Source organism: Sus scrofa, chromosome 8 (genome assembly GCF_054392235.1).
Source record: "Sus scrofa isolate SSC_HxYL_T2T_F1_AM1 chromosome 8, Sscrofa_HxYL_maternal_Yorkshire_Landrace_v2.0, whole genome shotgun sequence".
Classification (NCBI taxonomy): domain Eukaryota; kingdom Metazoa; phylum Chordata; class Mammalia; order Artiodactyla; family Suidae; genus Sus; species Sus scrofa.
This window is the reverse complement of record NC_139390.1, coordinates 122,056,816-122,079,478: the sequence shown is the minus strand read 5'-3', so window position 1 is coordinate 122,079,478 and position 22,663 is coordinate 122,056,816. Positions and strand designations below refer to the sequence as shown.

The window sequence follows — 22,663 nt, the reverse complement described above, 5'->3', positions numbered from 1 at the left end:
AAGAAAATGAAACAAAGAGCTATAGTAATTGTGCCAACAAAAGATTAAACAGAAACACGCACACACACAAATATCCAACAAATGGAAAGAAGATAGATAAAAAGGAAAAAGAACAAAGAACTGATGGGACAAATAGAATAAAAATAACAAATTGGTAGATTTAAAGGCAACTACATCAATAATCACAATAGAAATCAATGGTTCTTGTGATGCTTAACTTTACGTGTCAACTTGACTGACATAAGGTGCCCATATATTTATTTAAACATCATTCTGGGTGTGTCTTTGAGGGTGTTTCTGGATGAAATCAACAGGACTGTATTTTTTCTTCAAATGTCATGAGGATGTTCATTTATAGCTCTATCTAAGACCCCCTTTTCTGAATTCCAAACTTGTACATTCAAATGCCTATTTGACATTTCCACTTGTAAGTCTGATAGATTTGCAAAACATGTTCCAAACTGAGCTCCTGAAGCTTCTTCCAAAATGTGTGTCTCCAAGTACAGTCTTCCAAATCTTAGGTAAGAGCAACTCTATTCTTCTAATTCCTCAGGTAAAAAAATTTTGGAATCATTCTTACTCCTCTTTCTCACACATTGTACATTTGTCACCAGCAGTCCTGCTGGCTCTACCTTCAAAATATATTCAGAATATGAAAACTTTTCACCACCCCTACTGATAATTTCCTGATTCAAGGCACCATATTTCTTGCCTAGATTATTATAATAGCCTGTGACTGATCTTCTAGATTCCATCCGTGCCTCTCCTTGGGCTTCTCTTACCATAATAGGTAGAATTATCTTGTTAAAATGTTTAAATCAGAACTTGTCATTCCTCTTCTCAATAGCATCCAATGGCTTTCCACCACCAACAATAAAAACTAACATTCTAACTATGTCCTATAATCCGATCTGACCCTCCAACTACCTCTTTGACCCTCATCTCCTTGTTCACTCTGCTCTAGCCACACTGGTCTCCTGGCTGTTCTTTCAACATCCCTAGCATGCCTATACCTCAGGGCTGCAGCTCCTGTTGTTGCTTCTGCTTGGATTGAGCTTTCCCTCAGTTCCTTAAGGCATTTCTTCAAAAGGCGCCTTTTCTGTTAGACTTTCCCAGGCTACCTTTTTTAAATATTCAGTTCCTCCTTAACCTGAACACTTAACCTTCATATAGCATATTTATCTTCTTTATGGTCTATCCCCTACTAGGATATAAATTCAATGAGGGCAGGCATTTTGTCTTTTTTATTTTTTATTTTTATTTTTTCATTGATGTACCCAGGGTCTAAGAAAATGCCTGGTACATGATAGGCACTCGAATATTTTTTGAAAGAATGAGATATATAATGAAGATAACTGAAAGGGATAGATTAAAAGACTAAGTAGTCACAAGATTATACAATTTTTGAGAAGTTTTCAATAAATATGAAGTAATGAAAAAACCAGTTAATCTTCATTGGGGTGTGTGTGTGTATCTCCTTCATAGTGAATGGTGAACAGTACTGAAAAAATATCAAACTTGAAAATTTGAATTCTATACCTACACTTTGACAACAACTATGAAAACAGCTATTGGAAAAAAGTAAAATGACATATATTCTAATTGATACTTGAAAAGCAGTAACTCGAGTTGAATAAATTTCTTTATATACAATAATTCCTAGGTGCTCAATAGCACCAGTCACTTCTCACCAGCTAAATTAAAGTTCAGAAAATAAATATAAAATATATTCTGTAAGACTGTAATACCTATTATTTATTGCTTGTATATTTTTCCCTCTTAAAAATCTAATGAATATTTTCAACTTAAATAATTTCTTAGTATATTGTAATACAGTCTGATACAGAAAAGACAACAAAATAAGATAATTCTGAATACTAGGATGGGTTCGGGGTTTAATTTTAAACAAAACAAATAATGAAATATTTTATTATAAGTATAAAATTAGTCTTACTAAGTTAGAGATATTATTAGCTATTTCCTGGTTTAAAGTTGGAAGCAAACCCAACAAAAAGAGATCATACAATCTTTTAACTTTTTTTCAGATCATGAAATTAGATATTTTTAATTTGGTTTAGTGAGTCTGCTAAAAGAGTCAGCTGAGTAAATACTGCCCCCTAGCAATAGTAAGAAAGAATAGCTATATTTAGCATTTCAGAAGGTTTTTTCATATTGTCTGGAAATGTCAAAATTAAAATAATCAATAGGAAAGACAAAGGCAAGGGGTCAGTAACTTGATTCTGAAAAGCAGAAAATTATGCCTCAAAACTTATAAATGTATAAAAATGAAAAAAACTAAAAAAGTAAATACTTCTTATACACTCTAGATGAGTATTTTTTCAAATGGATTTTTTTATTTACGACAAACTGTGTTCTCTCTATATACACAGACATACATAGTAACAATTATTACTATTATTAATACAAAAGGGAGCCCCTTCTATGTGAATTTATCTTTTATGAGCATATTTTATTTATCTCAAGTCAGAAGTAGTTTATTTTTAAGCTACTGTAAGCTTTTTACTATAAGAAGAGATGCTTGAAAAACAGCAGGTTTTCAAAGCAATAGACTATCATATATTTTCTTGAAACTTCAAAACTCTACAGTTTGTAATCTGATAGTTACTTATTTTTTGAACCTTTAGGATAGCTGTGAAGATTAGTTAATGGCTCTAAAGACCTGTCAGAAGATGTGGCATTTATATCAGTATAGAAATTATAATTATCATTCTTAATAACAGTACAGAAGCTTTTATAATAGGAAAGCACTTCAACAACCCAAAGTTCTGAGGTAAACTCTTGAAGCCATCTAACAAAACATACACAGGCTTTGGAATAAGAAGGTAGGAGTGGAAGGTAAAGAGAATAGAATCTTGAGTTCTGAGAACAATAGGTGTTTCATACGTTGAGGTAGCCTCAATTAATGCAAGGCATAGACCGAGGAAGCTAAAGAATTTACAGTCCTGATGGCTCTCAAAGTCAACATTCCTCAATCTCACGTGAGCTATTCTGAGTTCACAAAATTTCAAATATTCTTACATAAAATTTTTTTCCTCAACTTTTCCAATTCTACAGGATACTTTACTCTGTCTGACTCACTATTGCCTTCTTAACTACTTATGGAATAAAATAATATGATACAAAAGAAAATTCTTGAAAACCAAGAAAATGTTTCATAAAAGATTTGTATTGTTCCATTGTGCTATTTGCTTTCAAAAGACTATTGGCTTTTTCAACAACGAAGAAAGATGGCTTATGCTACATCAGGATAAATTTGGCGAAATGGGAAAGAGTTTCACATAAACAAAATCATACATAGTCCAGGTAATGCAGTAGTAAACAGTTCTCCTTATTAAACAGTACTCCCTGTCTCCTATCTTAGAATCTTGGGGAAACATCCTCGACTACAAAACCTGCCTTCATTCCTACCACCAGCAATAAGAAGACAATCGTTAGGGAGTGATAATTATATATTCATATGATAACTGAGTGATTCACAGAGCAACTCTTCACAATATTTTAAATAGAAAAAATTATACTTTGATATTTTTGTGAATCAGTAACCATGAAGCAAAAGATCATTTCTAATCTTTATCTTAATAAAGCAGCCAGTATTAATGCATTCTTATGTGTAGAAACCATTATGCTAGGTGCTGCAGCAGATACAAAGAATTATGAACACTTGCTGCATACATTTGAAAAGATAGATAAAACAGAGTAGTATGGAACACAGTGCCTGGCACATTAACGATTGTATTTGAATCAGTGTCATCTAGACTCTTGCCAGGGTTTGAAATTAAGCTTACAGAACTTGAATTTCCAAGTTCTTTGTTTTCTGACAATCAGAAACTTTTATCTATATCCAATTTTTTATCTACATTTAAATCACCTGGCTTTCTCTGGCAGATTACTGATGATAGATCCCTCAGTGATGATGCAAGTGTTTCTTTTAAACTATCCTGGTAATTTGTTTGGTTTGAGACTTGAAACTTCTTAGAGGATCTGAGCCTTCTTTCTTCAATTAACATGTGCTCACATTACATCATCACCCTTCTTATAAAGTATTTTCACAGAAGGATGGTACAGAATTAAAATGAATCATCATTATTATCATCTTTTATTTTTTCTATGATGTCATCCAAAGTACCTCATCATCTTTCAAGAAGAGAAAAAAAGATATAATTGATATACAGCACTGCATAAATTTAAGGTATAGAGTACAATAATCTAACTTACATCATGAAATGACTACCACAATAAGTTAACATCCATCATTTCATACAGACATAAAAATAAAAATTTTTTCCTTGTGATGAAAACTCTTAGAATTTACTCTTAACCACTTTCATATATTACACACAGTAGTGTTAATTATATTTATCACACTGTATATTATACTCAATACTTATTCATCTTATAACTGGAAGTTTTTAGTACCTTTTGACTACCTTCATTCAATTTCCCCTCTCCTCAGCACCTCACCTCTGGTAATCACAAATCTGATCTCTTTTTTCGTAGGAGTTTGTTTTTGAAATATAACTGATCTACAATACTATTTTAGTTCCTGGTGCACAACATGGTGATTTGATATTGCTATATGTTACAAAATGATCACCACGATAAGTCGTTACCATCTGTCATCATGGAAAGATGTTATATTATTATTAACCTAATTCTCCACACTGCACATTTCATACCCATGACTCATTTATTTTGTAACTGGAAGTTTGTAGCTCTTAATCTTCCTCACTCAATTTTTGTGCTTTTTTTTAAAAAAGAATTTTCAATGAACACAGTTGAGAATTCACAACTTCTCATTTTCCACCTTTACTAATAGAAGAAAATTGACAAAGGACAAAATTTCAAAATTATCAGACCAATCTGAAGATTGGTTGTGGTATTCCAGGCTCTGGTGAAATTATACCATTGGTCATATAGTGAAATTTCAAACTGTGAATGCTCAGATGATGTTTTAGATGAACACAAGAATCAGAGGAAGAAATGTTAACATTTGAATGGGAAGGACCTCCTCACACAATATTTTACAACATGAACCTGGACCATCCTAGTTTGCTAAAAAGATGTGGGAGAGTAATCTTTAATTTTTAAATGATATTTATGCACCAAAATTTGATATAATTTGAGTAGACAAATATGAAAGGTGGTATGTTTACAAAGTGATTGGAAGGAAACTGATGGTTAGAAAGCAAAAAAAAAAAAAAAATCAGTAGATTATTATTCTGTTTGTAAATCTAAAAATGAAAATATTTTCCAATTATGGAACAAAAAAGATAGCTGTTCTCCAACAAAGTTAAGAATCTTGTCAATGTTTTGTTCTTTTTTATAGTATTTTTTATTACTCAATAACATTTATAGTTACACAACGATCATCACAACCAAATTAAGAATCTTGTCAATGCTTTGTTCTAATAGTTGTATCTTGACTATGTGTATACAAGAGGAAGAACAACAGACAAGCTGGAACCTATTAGAGATGTGTTTGAAATCTGGTATGAGTATTTACATGATGGATATATGTTCCAGTTCATGCATGACAGATGAGCAATAAGTTCAAAGGACAGTGCCTATTTCATATACATATACTTTCAATATGTGGAATAAAATTTGGGGTTTGCTATGTTTAAATTCTTACTAAAATTTTATTAATTATTTTACTATGCCTTTATGCTAATTCTACAAATCATTTAAAAAATTAAACAAAAATAATTTAAAAGGTTCACTGGACCCAGATGATAAATGGTTCATTTCCTTTCTCTTGTATACCAAACGACACATTAGTTACATCTTTTGCAAGTAATGATTTTCCTAATACTAAAAACAAAGTATCATATAAAAAATAAGTAACTGCATAAACATAGCTTTATTTATTATCACTTGACTCACAATATTTAACTAAAAAACTATGAAGTAGAAATTAACAATAAAATCACTTTGACAATTTAGTGGTTCTGAAATCCACATTATCAGTTTGGGGAAGAATTAGCTATATATCCAAAGTGCCTTTCAATTATCTTATTGAGTATTATAAAAACTTTAAAAAATTCCAAATTATTAATTTTAATTTAAAAGACTCCAAAACATCTATGTTGCACAGAAAATACAAATAAAAGCACATAAAAAGATTAAAATTTAAAGTGGTGATTGGCAATCTCACCAACTCAAACGAGAAACTCTTTATTGTTAGTATCATACTTTCTGCAGCAAAGTATCTTTGTTAATTAATGCAGCAAAATAATATATCCATTATAGTTAGTAATACAATGCTTTTCTAAATGTAAATCATACTGATATGACAAAAAAAACACAATATGATCAGATTCTAATAAGCCAAAAAGGGTTAACTCCTTAATACTTACTAAGTTCCTGGAACTGTGCTAAATGGTTTACATGTATTATCTCATTTAATCATCATAATAATCCTAAGAGGTAAGATTTATTACAGCAACATTAACAGTAAGAGGTCTGGGGATAACTTAAATATTTAGCTAGTAAGTTAATGAGTCAGGATTAGAACCTGGTCCATTTGTCACCAGTGCGATTGCTTATTCTCAACACCAGCTTTCTCAAATTGTAGTCATGGACTCCTGGGACCATTCAGGGGCCCCAAGTTCAAAGATATTTTCAAGACAATATTAAGATGTTTTTGCTCTTTTTATTTTTACCATGTTAACATTTGTGCTAATGGTGCAGAACCACTTATGGATAAAACTGCTGGCACCTTATTGCACCTTAGGTAGTGGCAATAAAAAAGTATAATAGTCATATTCTTATGAAAGAGTAAAAGGTATTAATTTTATTAAATATCTTTTTTAATGTTCCATGAGACAAAATGGGAATTATGCATAAAGCATTTGTACTGTGTGCTGAACCACAAAGACTGCCTCGAAAAAAATTTGGGATGGATGGGTGATGGGGTCCTGCTGTACAGCACAGGGAACCATATCTGGTCTCTTGGGTAAGAATCAGATGCAAAATGGAAAAAATAACAATGGGTGTGTATGGGTGGCTGTGTCACTTTGTTTAGAGCATAAATTGAAGGAATAGTGTAAATCAACTATACTTTAATAAAAATTTTTTTAAAAAGCCTTGGACAACTGTTTGAGCTGTGACTCAACATAGGTACGTTTTTTAAGAAATGCCATTTTTTTACTTGAAAGAGTGATATAAAACAATTTTTTTCAGGTTTGGATATCTGGCAGACATTTCTCAAAAATGAAGTGAGTTTGTCACTTCAAGAAAAAAATTCTACCTGTCAGATGAAGATGAAAATTTTGGAAAACTTGCATTTGCCACTCTGAGCTTGGCGGCTTCCCAACACTTAATGAATTTTTGGATGAGGTCAGTGATAATATTAATGAATGTGATTTTTTTGACATCATATAATGAAATGTGTCATAGTTGAAAGATCTGCATAGTTCAGTGCATCAGTATATTCCAAATGACCAGCGCATGACATTACAAAATCAGGTATGGGTAAAAAAGCCATTCAAAGTACAAGACAGACTGATGGATTTGAATGCAATAGAGTATGAAAAGTTCACTATGTACCTTTAAGAAATTAGCACTGTCTGAAAAGGCCCTTTGCCATTACATGTCTGTGTAAGGCCACCAGATTTTCTTCATGTACTTCAACCAAAACAATGTACAGCAACAGGATTGAACTCAGAAGCAGATACGAGAATCTAACTTTCCTTCCTTAAGTAGAAACTGCAAAAATATATAACAATACTATTCTTCCATTATTCTTTTTGTTTTGGAAAAAATATTTTTCTCAAAAATATTATTTTGTTAACATGCCATGGTTCCATTACTGTCATTTTAAAATAAATTAATATATAACTTTAAAAAGTCTCAGTAAATATTGATAAACTCACATTAAAAACTCTTTGGGATATTCCATAATTTTTAAAAATGTAAAGGGGTCCTGAGATCCAAAAGTCTGAGAACTGCTGCACCATACTATATTTCCTTTTTTTTTTTTTTTTTTAAATTGAAGTATAGATGACTTACAATATTGTGTTAGGTTCAGGCATATAACATAGTGATTCAATTCAATATTGTTACTGGTTTTTTTTTTTTTTTTGCAGTTTATATCCATTATAGGTTATTACAAGATACAGGGTATAATTCCCTGTGCTATGCAATAAATTCTGTTGCGTATCTATTTCATGTATAGTACTTCCTCTGTTAACACCATGCTCCTAATTTTTGTTTTGTTTTGTTTTTTTGTTTTTTATTTTGTCTTTTTTGCCATTTCTTGGGCCGCTCCTGTGGCATACGGAGGTTCCCAGGCTAGGGGTCTAATCGGAGCTGTAGCCACCAGCCTACGCCAGAGCCACAGTAACGCAAGATCGGAGCCAAGTCTGCAACCTACACCACAGCTCATGGCAGTGCCGGATCCTTAACCCACTGAGCAAGGCCAGGGATCGAACCTGCAACCTCATGGTTCCTAGTCGGATTCGTTAACCACTATACCACGACGGGAACTCCACCATGCTCCTAATTTGTCTCTTCCCTGATCTTTTTCTCCTTTGGTGACGATAAGTTTGTTTTCTATGTTTGTGATGCTATTTCTGTTTTGTATATAAGTTCATTTATATTATATTATTTTTAATTCCACATATTAGTGGTATCATATAGTATTTGTCTGTATTTGACTTACTTTACCAAGCATACACTTCCTTTTAATTCTCTCAACCAGAATAAATTACATTGAAAACAGAGTGAAGATTTGCTAAATAGGGTAACTTACTGGATATTTAATTTGGGCGTATGCATTCTTAGCAAAAAGGTACCAAAATATTATTTTGTCTTTATTTATGGAATTAATAACTCTTTGGTTTCTAAGATAGGAGAGCTTCCTGCAAGGTAATTAAGCTCTATTGTGAGAAAGAGAGCTCAACAGGACTTTTTAATTCAAGGGCCTTAAAGAATCCAAGGTCAGTAGGTTAGGAACGTCAAGGACCACATAGCAATAGTCAGATAAAGGACATATCCTAGCACTTCGTAGATGAACTAGGATAGGTTAGTAGGAACTCTTCTTATGGGAGATTTCAAATAAGATGCACTTTCTTAATTTACCCTGTAACCATATCTTGGTAAAAATCTAAAAAGTTCATTGTCAACAGTCTCCTTTGTAGACTAAAATCTAAAATTCTTTAAGTAACAATAACAACATGAAGGCCAGGAGTGAATGAACAGATGAACAAACAAAACAAACAAAAATATTTCTAAGAAATTATTTCAAATTTTGTTAGTACAAACTGAGCTAAATATAAATTTTCAAAATGACAGTGATAAACTTACAGAGAAAGAGAAAATCAGTAGTAGTATAAGCATTCATTAAGACTGTAGCTAAATGGTTTTGCCAGCATACTAGCTTATCACTGAATTTGTTAGCTTTACCTTCAGCAGTGACAGTAGCTTCAAAAGGCATGTATATAATATGGAGATACAGCCCTTATCACTTCTCTTACTGGCTACCTGACAAGTTTTCATAATTTGCAAACTGAATGCTATTCTTTGTATTTCAGAAAAATAGTTTCCTCAATAATGAAGAAGCATACTTTCCTATTCTCATTCTAAAGGCTTGGTATATTCTCAGAAACAGAAATATACACCAAGACAGAAATGATAAAAATCACTCTGGCCCTAATTTTGCCAAATACACATTATTCACCCCATTTATATGTAAATCACATAACTACCATGATATACATAATCTAAGCATCACATCAGGGCACAATATTCCTAACTACTCAAGCTTCAGCAGTGTTCAGTATACCATGTGACCCATGGTAAATGGAAAGGAGCCAGAAGTCACAATCTTTCCTGCAATGGGAGCCTGCATTTTGATGATGGAAGATTAATGAGGGCTTACTTTGGCAGGATTAGTTATTGAGCAGGAAACTCAGTTTGAGACCTCATTACCAAAGTGCTCATCCTCGCCCTTGATGAATCCTAGCCTGTATTGTTGTTGGAGGTACAGAAAGTCACCTAAAGGATTGCCTTAAAGATAGAATACTGAAGGCAATAATTTGGGGAAAAAAGAAAGAAAGACTGCACATACAAAATAATGATAATATGCAACTAAAAATATGTGATTAACAGAATAAGAAAAACGTTAGAAAAATTCTCTATTTCTTTACACCTCAACCACCTAACAATCTTTCTATTAATATTTTAACTTTCTTAAAATAGTCATTGTCAATAATCTCTATATTAAAAATATCAAATCTATTTTCAAAATTAAATTTATTTATTTATTTGATTTATTCTGGGGGGCTGTGCCCGTGGCATGTGGAAGTTCCTGGGCCACAGATGGAACCTGCACCGTAACAGCAACACAAGCTGCTGCAGTGGCAATGCTGGATCCTTAACCTGCTGCATCACAAGAAAACGCGTCACAATTAAATACAAAAAGAGTCTCAACATTTTCACACTATCTACAAACTTGAGAAACAAGACAAGAAAACACAATAAGACAAACCAAAAAAAGAGGACAAAAGATTTCAAAAACAATCTTCCTATCAACATTTTATCTTTGTTAGATACCTTTCATTTTGCCTTTTCCCTGTGACAAAAGAATAGTTGTAGAAAAGGGAATTTTTCCAGATTAAGATATATTTTCTTTTCCCTCACTTCTCTTCGTTAACTCTAAGATTCTCATTAATAATAGAATTGTTCCCTACAGGATGTTTGGAAATGTATGTGGAGTCATTTTTCAGAAACATGTAGGTATTTTATTGTCACATGATTAGGGGATGCTCAGCATTTGCCACCTACTAGACATTATCATCCCACAAAGACATGCTCCTCATCCCAGCGTGACTCGTGAATGCCTCGTAAGACTCATCACACTAAATACATTAAGTCAATGTTACTTTCACATTATTATCATTTAAGTTTTTAAAAGAAGTTATGCAAAAATATCCCAGTAATTATAGGAGGGGGTCATAGCAGATAGGAAGCATAAATAGAATAAAGATATACAAAATTACTGATATATTAATTAACTCACCCTATGCAGCAGCACATTCACTCTATGTAACTAATGGACCCTCTGCTCAGATTTAACTAACATAAACATTTCATCACAAATGAAGTTTTTAAATCAAAATAATATATCATCAACAGAAGGGAAGGCCCCTTTCTACCACTGCTCAATTTTAATTCTCTCTTTTTAAACTATGATGTTTTGTACTTTCTATAAATTCTGTAAGAATTTCTTCCTGGATGGAAATTATAAATATGACATTCCACCTTTAGGTCTTCCAGTCAATCTAGAACTTATTTTTATGTATGGTATGAAGCTGACTTTGATGTCCACCTCCCTCCATAAAGTCACTCAATTGTAACAGAGCCATTTATTCAATAATATTTTCTTTTCAAATTGATTTATGGAGCTATCTTTGTCATATACAAAATTCCATATCTGGATGGGTCTGTTTTGTGTTTTCTGTTTTACTAGTTTATATTAACATCATTTCATTAGTTTTCTTTCGTTTAATATTTGCTTGATGTTTTTCAAATCTTTTTTTTGACCAATATTAATTCTTTATGTTTGTCTCTTTAAATAGCATATAGATTTAAATACCATAGGATTTTTAAAAATATCTAAAAATTTCCTTTATTACGCTTAGCTTAAATAGCTTAATTTACTTAGGTTAAACTCTTTCTACATTATTTCCACATTCGTACAGGGTTGGTTGACTTTCCTTTGTTCCACACTCTCCCCTTCTATTTAAAAAAGTTATAATACAGTCTCTTTCTATTCTTTGAGTGATTGCCATTAAAATTTTAATAAGGATACTTATCCCTCTACATTTCTTGTGGACAGAGATACTAACTGCCCTTTGTTCTGGATTATATTTTCAAATATGTTTGTATAAAAATAGCCTTGGTAAACAGAGATACAGTCTTTTTTGCAGCAATAGAGAGGTTTTCTTATAGCTTTGGAAGAAAATCTCTCTCTCTCTCTTTCCAGAGTAAAGGGAGGATATGCTGATTATCCATTAAAAAAAAAATCTCAGGGTTCCTCTGCTATAACACAACCCACTTCATATACCGGGTTGTTTGCTCTGTGCTGTCTGAATCCTCTGTGTTGTCTCTATGGGGTTTGGAAGCAAGGGAAACCAAGGCAAATAAGCTAATGCTCATGATGTTTGCTGGGCTGTGAGTGATAAAGTCCTTTGTCTCTGACACAAAAGTCTTGGGTTTTCTGCCAGTATCCATGAAACAGTAACAGGCTTTTATTTTATTTTAAGTAGGATAAAATCAAATCCCAGATCTGAAGGGATTCCTGACTTGATGTCTAAATAGAATGAGCATACTTATTTTCTCCTCAAATAATGCAAAGTCATTAGAACACTTTTAAGTTGAATTCCCAGCTCTCACCTTTCATATTGTTATCTAGAATTTTATTTCCATCTTGCTATTAGTCTTTCTCTACTAGATTTTATGCATAAATATTTAAGTCGTTATCTAATTATATTTCAAGCTTGTGAGGATTAGATGAGTGTTTAAAGAGGGCTGGGGTAGTGTTTGCTGCACAGAGTAAATATGTTCATATTTTTATGTTTTAACAATGGTTTTGCTTGCCAATTCTCATATACCATACTCTTTCAGAGTTCAATTTTTCTGATAAACTGAAGCAAAGATTAATTATTTTATCTTTTGTGATTTTTAAAATACCACCTACGTTCATAATATATCTAAGGATTTTATCAGACTGTCTTTAAAATTCCATACAAATTTTTCTGTATAAATGATTTTTGTCAGTCTATAACAGTGACTAAACCAATGTAGTTTTCTGTTTAGCCACTGAGCACAACTAGATGAATTCAAGAAAACTTTTGAAAATAATTATCCTTTTTCAGTCTGTATCTTAGGTTTTTTTTTTTTTTTTTTTTGTCTTTTTGTCTTTTTGTCTTTTCTAGGGCTGCACCCATGGCATATGGAGGTTCCCAGGCTAGGGGTCTAATCGGAGCTGTAGCCACCGGCCTATGCCAGAGCCACAGCAACGTGGGATCCTAGGCACATCTATGACCTACACCACAGCTCACAGCAATGCTAGATCCTTACTGAGCGAGGCCAGGAATCGAACCTGCAATCTCATGGTTCCTAGTTGGATTCGTTAACCACTGAGCCAGAAGGGGAACTCCATCTTAGTATTTTTTTTCCTCAAAAATCTAACACTATCATGAACTTGGCAGTCAGGTCCTCTATAATTCTTCAACTCTAGCCATAAGATTTAATCCAACATTGTATTACAGCTCACATTTATAATGTGAAGCAAGAAAGGTGAGGTTATATAAAAATGAATACTTAATATGATAATATGTATGGTTAATTTTTACAAGTTTTTTCTCTATCCATAATTAGAGAGCTTATTCTTATGTGTTTTATAATATATATATATATATATTTATTTTTGTGTTTTGTTCTGTTTTGTTTTTTGAGCCCTCAATGAGCCCTCGATGAGTAAGCCATGTGCTCAAATAAAAAGCATTTCCTCATAGGTCTAGAAGTAAATGACAGCATATATGTTAAGATGGTTACTCTAGGTCTGATGAAAACATCATGGAGAGTCATAGTGTAATAAAAGAGCAATGAACTAGGAATAAGTACACCTGTGTTTTAGTTTCCATTCTTCCACTGGAAGAAACCAGACTGGAGGCAGAGGGTTGTTAAATTATGTAAATTAAAGTTTTAGTTCTGAGACTATTTAGTTTTGTTACGTACCCAAACACTAAATTTCCTATCCATTAAATGCTAAAACAAATCTGCTTCATATACCTTGGAGATTTGTTTTGAGAATCAAATGAAATGTTTATGAACGGATTTTTAAACTACAAGACACCCTGAAAGTATTTACACGGTAAGTGTTATTATTATCACTTTACATGCATTAGAAGAATGTTAATATAAACATTTTTCACCCCTAATCTTAGCATCAACATGCTGGCTTCTGGGGCTTCGGAAGAAAGGCATGATCAGGAAACAAAGACTGTTTAGATAGAAATAAGAGATCGTCATCTCGAAAAGGGTTTTCTTAGGTTTACCAAACCCCGGGATACTGCACTCCAACTCCCTTTTAAAGAAGAGTTGTCACATACTCCATGTCACATGCTACATATGAGTAACAGACCAAGCTACAGCGTGGCTAACCTTTTAACGTCAACTCTGACTTTTGGTTTGATAAGGAACTATGAAGAAGCTAATGAATTAAGCCAAACTTTGGCACAGCTTCCAAGGTGATATATCAAGCAAAACACAAAAGCAGCTACTTAATTTACTCAGTGCAAATTTCCTAATTCTTCAAAAACAGGCCTGAATACTATAAAATACAAGTGAAAACTGAAAGCACAGTTAAAACAACATTCACACTAACAGGTTTTTCTGAAATAATTTAACACTATCAGTTTAAGATACCTTTCCATTACCTAAAGTGAGAATATGGACGATAAGCACACCAACTTTATAAGAGAAGGCTACAGTTAGTAGCAGGACTTTAGATTCACGGACTTCATATCACAACAAAACTTTAAAAATAGTACTCTTTCGTGCTGCCAGTTTCTGCTTTATCTTCTACCTCATTTCTACCAATGCACAAAGCACTTACATCTGGAATAAATCCAATCTCATTGAGGTGATTGCTTAGTTCTGGATCATGGAAGGCAATCATCTGAGAGAACACAGTCAGGTACTCTGAAATGACAATAAAGTTTAAGACAATTACTGTTTTGACATGGCATTTCAAATAAAAACATTAAATCCACATAAATTAAAGGTCTATTTACATTTTGCAATGAGACTTAGTTTCTCCATGAAGAAAACATAATTTAATAGATAATTTTCTGTTCTGTTACCACTTTAATCACTTACAGGTAGCTACTAAACAAACAAAAAGCTATGCCACAACTTCTTTTCTTTTTTTTTTTTTTTTTGTCTTTTTGCTATTTCTTGGGCCGCTCCCGCGGCATATGGAGGTTCCCAGGCTAGGGGTCCAATCGGAGCTGTAGCCACCGGCCTACGCCAGAGCCACAGCAACGCGGGATCCGAGCCGCGTCTGCAACCTACACCACAGCTCATGGCAACGCCGGATCGTTAACCCACTGAGCAAGGGCAGGGATCGAACCCGCAACCTCATGGTTCCTAGTCGGATTCGTTAACCACTGCGCCACGACGGGAACTCCCACAACTTATTTTCTAAGGGCTGTCAGTTCATTTCTTGAATGACAAATTATTCACATGATGTTTTCCTATTAAATTCAACAAATACATTTTCTCTAGTGATATTAAATCTTATATTTGTTATTTGTTCAGAAAGTCTAACAGATACTTAAATAAGGAACAACACAGTCGCAAATAGAAAAATACATCTCAAATTTGTTTATGTATATACAGATGTAGGCACTTGCTCCCATTCTAATTTATTTCCATCTAAGACTCTGCATCTGGCATATTTGTGAATAAGAATAACATCATGTTAGTCAGAAAGTAGGCATACAGTAGACAACTGAAAATACCTTTTGTTGATTCTAATCCTATTCTAATTCACAGATTTTAATTGGGATGTGAGGAATAGTTCCTTATTTTTTCCATTCTTTGCCCAAATAGCTATTTTTACCAATTAGTAAACTGTTTACTAATCTAAACGAGATATTGGCAACAATCCACTCAAGGGCATGTAATCATGATATTTTCATTAATTAAAAGCACAAGATTAACTTATACTGCTAAGAGCTCAAATTCTTTTTTTCTTTTTGAGATTGAAATGATATAACTCAATGAAAGTTTTCTCTTAATAACTTTAACTCCTTCCTTCAGTAAAGTACATCAATTTTTCAAACCAATTATTTGCTGAAAATAACCTCTAAAGATAGTATCTGTTTTTTTCCCCTTTTTGTTTCTTTCTTTTATCTTGGCTGCACCTACAGCATATGAAAGTTCCTGGCCCAGTCACCAAACCTGAGCCACAGAAGTGACAATGCCAGATCCTTAAGCACTAAGCCACCAGGGAATGCCAATGTGTGCCTTTCTTATTTAGATTTTTAAGTTTTTTATTCTTTTTTTTATTGTTATTTCCCCAACACAATTTTTTTTTCCACTGTACAGCTTGGGGACCCAGTTACACATACATGTATACATACTTTTTTTCTCCCATTGTCATGCTGTGTTGTAAGTATCTAGACATAGTTCTCAGTGCTACACAGCAGGAGCACATTGATAATCCATTCCGAAAGCAATAGTTTGCATCCGTTAACCCCAAGCTCCCAATCCATCCCACTCTCTCCCCCTCCCCTCAGGCAACCACAAGTCTATTCTCCAAGTCCATGATTTTCTTTTCTGCGGAAAGGTTCATTTGCGCTGTATATTAGATACTGGATATGAATGATATCACATGGTATTTGTCTTTCTCTTTCTGACTTACATCACTCAGAATGAGAGTCTCTATTTCCTTTTATTCTTAATATTTAAAGAAATAATACTAAAACCTCAACAATCTGTTAGTATAAGTAGCCTTTCCCTATCTTCCTCATTTAAAACTTTTCGGAGTTCCCGTCGTGGCGCAGTGGTTAACGAATCCGACTAGGAACCATGAGGTTGCGGGTTCGATCCCTGCCCTTGCTCAGTGGGTTAACGATCCGACGTTGCCGTGAGCTGTGGTGTAGGTTGCAGACGCGGCTCGGATCCCGAGTTGCTGTGGCTCTGGCATAGGCTGGCAGCTACAGCTCCGATTAGACCCCTAGCCTGGGAACCTCCATATGCCACAGGAGCGGCCCAAGAAATAGCAAAAAGACAAAAAAAAAAAAAAAAATTTTTTCTTTTAATAGACACTTTTTTTTTTTTTTTTTTTTTTTTTTTTTTTTTTTTTTGTCTTTTTGCCTTTTCTAGGGCTGCTCCCGTGGCATATGGAGGTTTCCAGGCTAGCGGTCCAATCAGAGCTGTAGCCGCTGGCCTACACCAGAGCCACAGCAACTCGGGATCCAAGCCGCGTCTGCAACCTACACCACAGCTCATGCCAACGCCAGATCCTTAACCCACTGAGCGAGGCCAGGGATCGAACCCGCAACCTCATGGCCTAGTCGGATTCGTTAACCACTGAGCCACGATGGGAACTCTGACACAATGTATTTTATAATTATTTGCCTTTAAGCAATGTCATACATTTTACAAAGAGGGGCCTCAAGGCCAAAAAGAAAAGCCAAAGCAGTGCTATATTCAATACCATGATAAAGCTGAATTCCAGATGAAATGTGAACTTTTACCCATAGGTGCCAGATAAAGAATGGCTATTTGATTAATACTTTTCCTTGATTTGATGTTTATTCTACTACAACAAATTCATTCTATCTATAGACTGTCTCATCTTTTCCTCTAAGAACAAGGAAGGTACAATTCACAGTAGCTGTAAGACTTACAGATTAAAATGAAGACTCAGGATCAGCTCCAAGGCCCAAGGAACTACTGGGTTTAACTTTTAACTTTTTTTTTCCCCCTCCTTCTAATTAGCAAAGGTATGTTTATAGTCCTAATCACCCAGAAGCCAGAGGTATGCAACATCAACAATCATAAGCATTCAACTTTATGTTGATGAAAGCATATAGAATAACCAACTTTTAAAAAGCATACATTTTAAACCAGAAAATCATGCCTCAGGCAATTCTCCACAGCTATGCTCCATTTTATTAAATATCTTATTTGAGCCTGATAAAAGAATAATTACTATGTGGGATTACAAGGGTAATTAAGGATCTACTTAAGAAATCTATTCCATCATAAGGACATTTCCCTTGTGTTCTGCCAAACATTGATGGTTGGATTTATATATGTGCTACAACTGTGTATATATACAATATATATATAAACATATATATCTACCTAAACAAATACATGTATGTGTATATGTATAAAATACACAGATATGTACACATATACTTTGCATATTATTATATACCATAAATTACTTCATATATGTAAATATAAATTATAAAGCTGACATAAGTTTTGCTTGTTTAGGATAGGCTTTAGAATGAGATAGAGTATGGCCTGTTACATTCAGAAAAATTTCTTTAAGTGGGAAATATGACAGAACTGATGAAATCAGCAGTATGTCAAATTTCAAGTCATTTCAAAAATGCATTTAAAAGTTCCTTAGGGAGTTCCCTGGTGGCCTACCAGTTAAGAATTTGGCATTGTCACTGCTGTGGTTCAGGTTTGATCCTTGGCTTAGAAACTTCTGCATGCTGCCAGCATAGCCAAAATAAATAAATAAAGTTTCGTAGAGAAAAATGAAAATAAAAATTGAAACTCATATGTCCTTTGATTTGTAACCAACCTGAGAAAATTTAAGAGGAGCTACAGAAAAACAGAAGTCAAACTAAAAAGATTCCACGGCTATGATGGCTGACTCTTATAAAATGTTCATAAAAATACTCTAGTTGTTGAGTTATAATAATGAAAATTTGCATCTAGAACCATAAAACAACTTCCCAAATAGTATTTTCTAACAGACAGGTGATCTATGTAAGGGTAAATTTAATTTTTTAGAAAAACAAACATGGTATTTATGAAATTTCCTCTTAAATTTCAAGTGAGGTTATAATGTTGTAGTATTGCACACAAGTAAGTCTCACATAAATTTTGTTTTAAAGAAATTTTATTCTTTTTAATTTTTTGCAAAGAGATAGAAAATGAAGTCTTTCTCCCTTCTAATCCTATCATGTTAAAAATTCTTATTCCCATCCCACAGAACAGCTTTTTTGTTTACTACATACTTTTAAGTGACAATTCCCAAAAAAGTCAGTGTAAGGCTTTTATATGACACTATCATATTTTTGTGCAGCTTCTTATAAATAAGCTATTTGTTTTCCTTTTTTTTTCTTCATAAGATATATACAGAGATGAAATTTCATTGGGTCCCACACATGGGTATCCTTATTTTTTCCCTTCTGCTTTCATTCTCTTAGCAGGAGTAAGGAGAAAATGAATGGTGATGGGCAACGGATTTAAAGCAAAAAATTCCCTATGCTCACAAATCAAAAACGGCATTCTCAATTCTGTAACTATCTGTTATTGTTCCATCAGGTTGCTAGCTTATCCTGAAAGTGATAAGTAGAGGTAAATATGCAGAGAGTCTTAAATCTCTTCTCAACTAAAATGTGCCCAAACTAAACCATTTGCTGACATTTTGATTCATGGCACTCAAAAGAAGTCAAAGTTATTTCACTGCAAATAAATCCAAATTCAATTATTTCCCATTACAATGTCTGTCAGCTGTAAAATTTAGCTTACTGCTTAAAACCACAAGAATAAGCACTAACCTTTATATCTAAATGTAAAGAGGCAGTTTCAAAAGAAGAAAAAGGAAGGAAAAAGGCAATTTTTAGGGGTATATTTAGGAGCCATTTTATTTTTTGCTCACATATCCTGCTCTAGTAAAAAATCTACAAGCAAACTTACTTTAATAGCTCTTCTAATATTTCCAGTAAAGGCAGAACATTTTTTGTTTCAGGAAAAAAATCTCCTTAGTCACATTATGCAAGACATTCTTGAAAATGCTCAATGTATTTCCTACTACCTCCCAATACCCTATCATTAATGCCATTCATGACAAAGATATACACTAAACTAGAATGATGCAATGTACTATCTATCCAAATATATAACCCTTATAGTGAAGTTGCATATTCTCCCTCATTCTTTGTTACTGTTTGAAGAGAAAGAGATTTATATTATACTCTCACTTGACAAATGAACTTTATACATTGATGTTGGTCTTCCTTTCTCTTTCCTTCTGAAAGACTTATTGAATGTCTACGTGTAGTGGGATTATACGTCCTAGTTTACCTGGGAGAGTCCTGGCTGCCAACTGTAGACTCAGTGTCTGGTGCATTGAGTGCCCCTTCAGCAAAACATCACAATTTAGCTATACAGTCATCCTAGTTATGGATGGCACGTTAAATGCTAGGAACATTACAGTGAAGAAGATACTGCTCTTGCCCTCAAAGGATTTAAAAACATATACAGGTAAACAGAAAATTGTAGAAATTTTCACCCAATTTTATTTCCCAAGTTTACAAGGTATTTCCCTCTATCTTTCACTTTCTGACTTGCAGGAACAGCATCTCATGGACCAAGTGTGAATGTGCCTTGGTTTCATAAACAGTACGAGAATAAGTTTCATGCTGTGGCAAAATTCCAACTGCTGGTTTGGTGAACAGGATACAATATAATGACTTTAAAAAACACTTTATAAGTTTTATAGGCCAGTTTTCTAGGTTGTTCCTTTTTTAAGTGCAAAATGGTATTAAACGTATAGTTGGGTTTTCCATGAAGGATCAGTTTCCATTCTTAAGCATACGGCTGTTTCTCTTCACTTATTTGAAGGCGACTTTTTACTCTTCAGTACCCTAAAGTATGTCTGTCCTGCAATTTACAAGCCTGTGTTCTAATATCACTGAAAGTAGTCCATCTATTCTTTTCAAATCTCTCTATCTTTTGGTACTCTAAGTTTCTGAATCTAAGAGTAATTTAGCAATCTCAGATAACTTTAAGGGGCCAACTAGAGTATTTTATTTTATTTTATTTTTTTGCTTTTTAGGGCCGTACCTGCAGCATATGTAAGTTCCCAGGCCAGGGGTCAAATTGGAGCTGCAGCTGCTGGCCTACGTTGCAGCCACAGCAATGCTGGATCCGAGCCGCATCTTCAACCTTACCACAGCTCTCGGCAGCACCAGATCTTTAACCCACTGAGTGAGGCCAGGGATCAAACCCTCATCCTCTAGGATACAAGTCAGGTTATTACCACTGAGCCACAACTGGAACTCCATTATATTATTTTTTAAAGTTCCTATGTGTTGGTACTTTATCAACTCAATAGTAATTTTGACAGGGATAATTTGATAGTGCCAAAAATGATTATGAATACTCATTTAGGCAGAAGTAATTAAATTTATTATCTTCTTTAAAATATTTACAGGTAATAAAAAATAGAACCATGGTTAAAAAATGAAACAAGATACTTTAACTAAATAGATCATTTTTCTCTCTTCTATAAGAGGCAAAGCAGTGAGTCATAAGCATATAGTTTGTTTTATAAAAAAATTTTAAATAAAAATATTTACAGTTCATTAGAGTATAATTATAAATTTTTTTCACAGAAGATTTAATGTTGCTAATGAACACAGAAACTTTTGGTTTCTGTGGATATAATTAAATGACTAAATGAATATGCAATTATAATTAGCTGTTGAATTGATTGGTTTCATATAACATAAGGTTTTTCTAAAACTTGTAGGAAAAAATTGTGCATGTGATATTTATGCCAATCAAAATCAATGTTACTTGGAAGTTTGAGGTTAAAAGTACCATAAAACACAGAGGAAGGGAGGACAAAGAAAGAGGGAAACCAATACAATGAGAACTGAATATTTCTAATTTTGAGCCTATAATAAACATTTTGAAGCAGGGTAAAGAACTGTTCTTCCATAAACGTTGGCAGCCAATCTCAGCGCACTGCTTCAGCTCCTTCTTCAGCTCTCGGGTCCTCTTTTTCTGGCTCCAGGAACCAGATTCTAAAACTGGCTGTTTTATCAACCCATTTTGCACATTTTAACCTCAGACTTTTTCCTTCTCTTCTGTATTAAAATGCCTTTCACCCTTTCACCATGCAAATTCCTACTCAAATTTCAAATTCATCAATAAGTATCCAGCCTTTTATGAAACCTTTCAAGACGTGCAAACGCCTCCCTTTGCCACCAAAAATAAAAAAAGTTAAAAATCAAAATAAACTCACCCTGCTTCTTCCTCTGTGCTAAAATAGTAATATGTATACTTATTTCATTGACTTATAATTAGTTATTTTCACATTTATTTCCTATATTTGGCCATAAAATCCCATGGAAAAAGATTGTTATTTAGCTTGAAAATTTCAATTCCTTAAACAGTGCTTAGCATAGAGTCACTGCAGAGCAATTACTTATTAAAAGACTAATAAATAAATTGAAACTAGGTTTTTTCTTTCTTTCTTTTTGCCACACCCACAGCTTGAAGAAGTCCCCAGGCCAGGGAATGAACTCACATCATGGCATTTAACCAGAGCCACAGCAGTGACAATGCTGGGTCTTTAACCCACTGAGCCACCAGGAAACTCCAAAACTCCTTTTTAAAAATTATATAACATACATTGTCAATATAAAACTGAATTAATGAATTAAAATACTGTTTCTTAGGAAAATACACATGCTACATTTTTCATAATATTAAAACAGTTATTGCAACTTTAAAAAAGTCCCAAAATTAATTACAAATTCAAGATTTCAAAAAAATTCATAGAAACTATAACTGAAAAATAGTAACATTTACAAAAGTAAACCTTAATTGTGGAGAGGTATTTTAATTTTAATAGTAAATGTTAAAGTACATTACTGATTAATCAAGTTAATAGGAGTCTTTTTTGGCATGTCTGACCAATCTCTCCAAATTTTTGTTGTGTATACTATGGTTTCTTTTGCATTTTCATATGTGAAATAAGATCTGGTCTTATTTATATGTATAATACGCCTTTTTAAAAGTATGTTAAATAAGCTCATAGCTAAAAATATGAAAACATCTTTTTCTTTCTTTTTTTTTTTTT

At 33.4% G+C, this 22,663-nt stretch overlaps 1 protein-coding gene across 6 annotated transcripts in view; it reads right to left on the bottom strand.

Annotated features, from left to right (window-relative positions):
- Positions 1-22,663, bottom strand: part of TBCK (TBC1 domain containing kinase) — a 223,947-nt gene that overhangs the window by 104,687 nt on the left and 96,597 nt on the right. For all 6 annotated transcript variants that reach the window (XR_014813250.1, XM_021101698.2, XM_084973265.1 and 3 more), the window contains one exon: positions 14,645-14,730. Coding sequence is in view for 5 of the 6 variants with exons in the window: in XM_021101698.2 (XP_020957357.1) it covers positions 14,645-14,730 (86 nt within the window). In the remaining variant the exon portion in view is untranslated. The remainder of the gene's footprint in view (positions 1-14,644; positions 14,731-22,663) is intronic.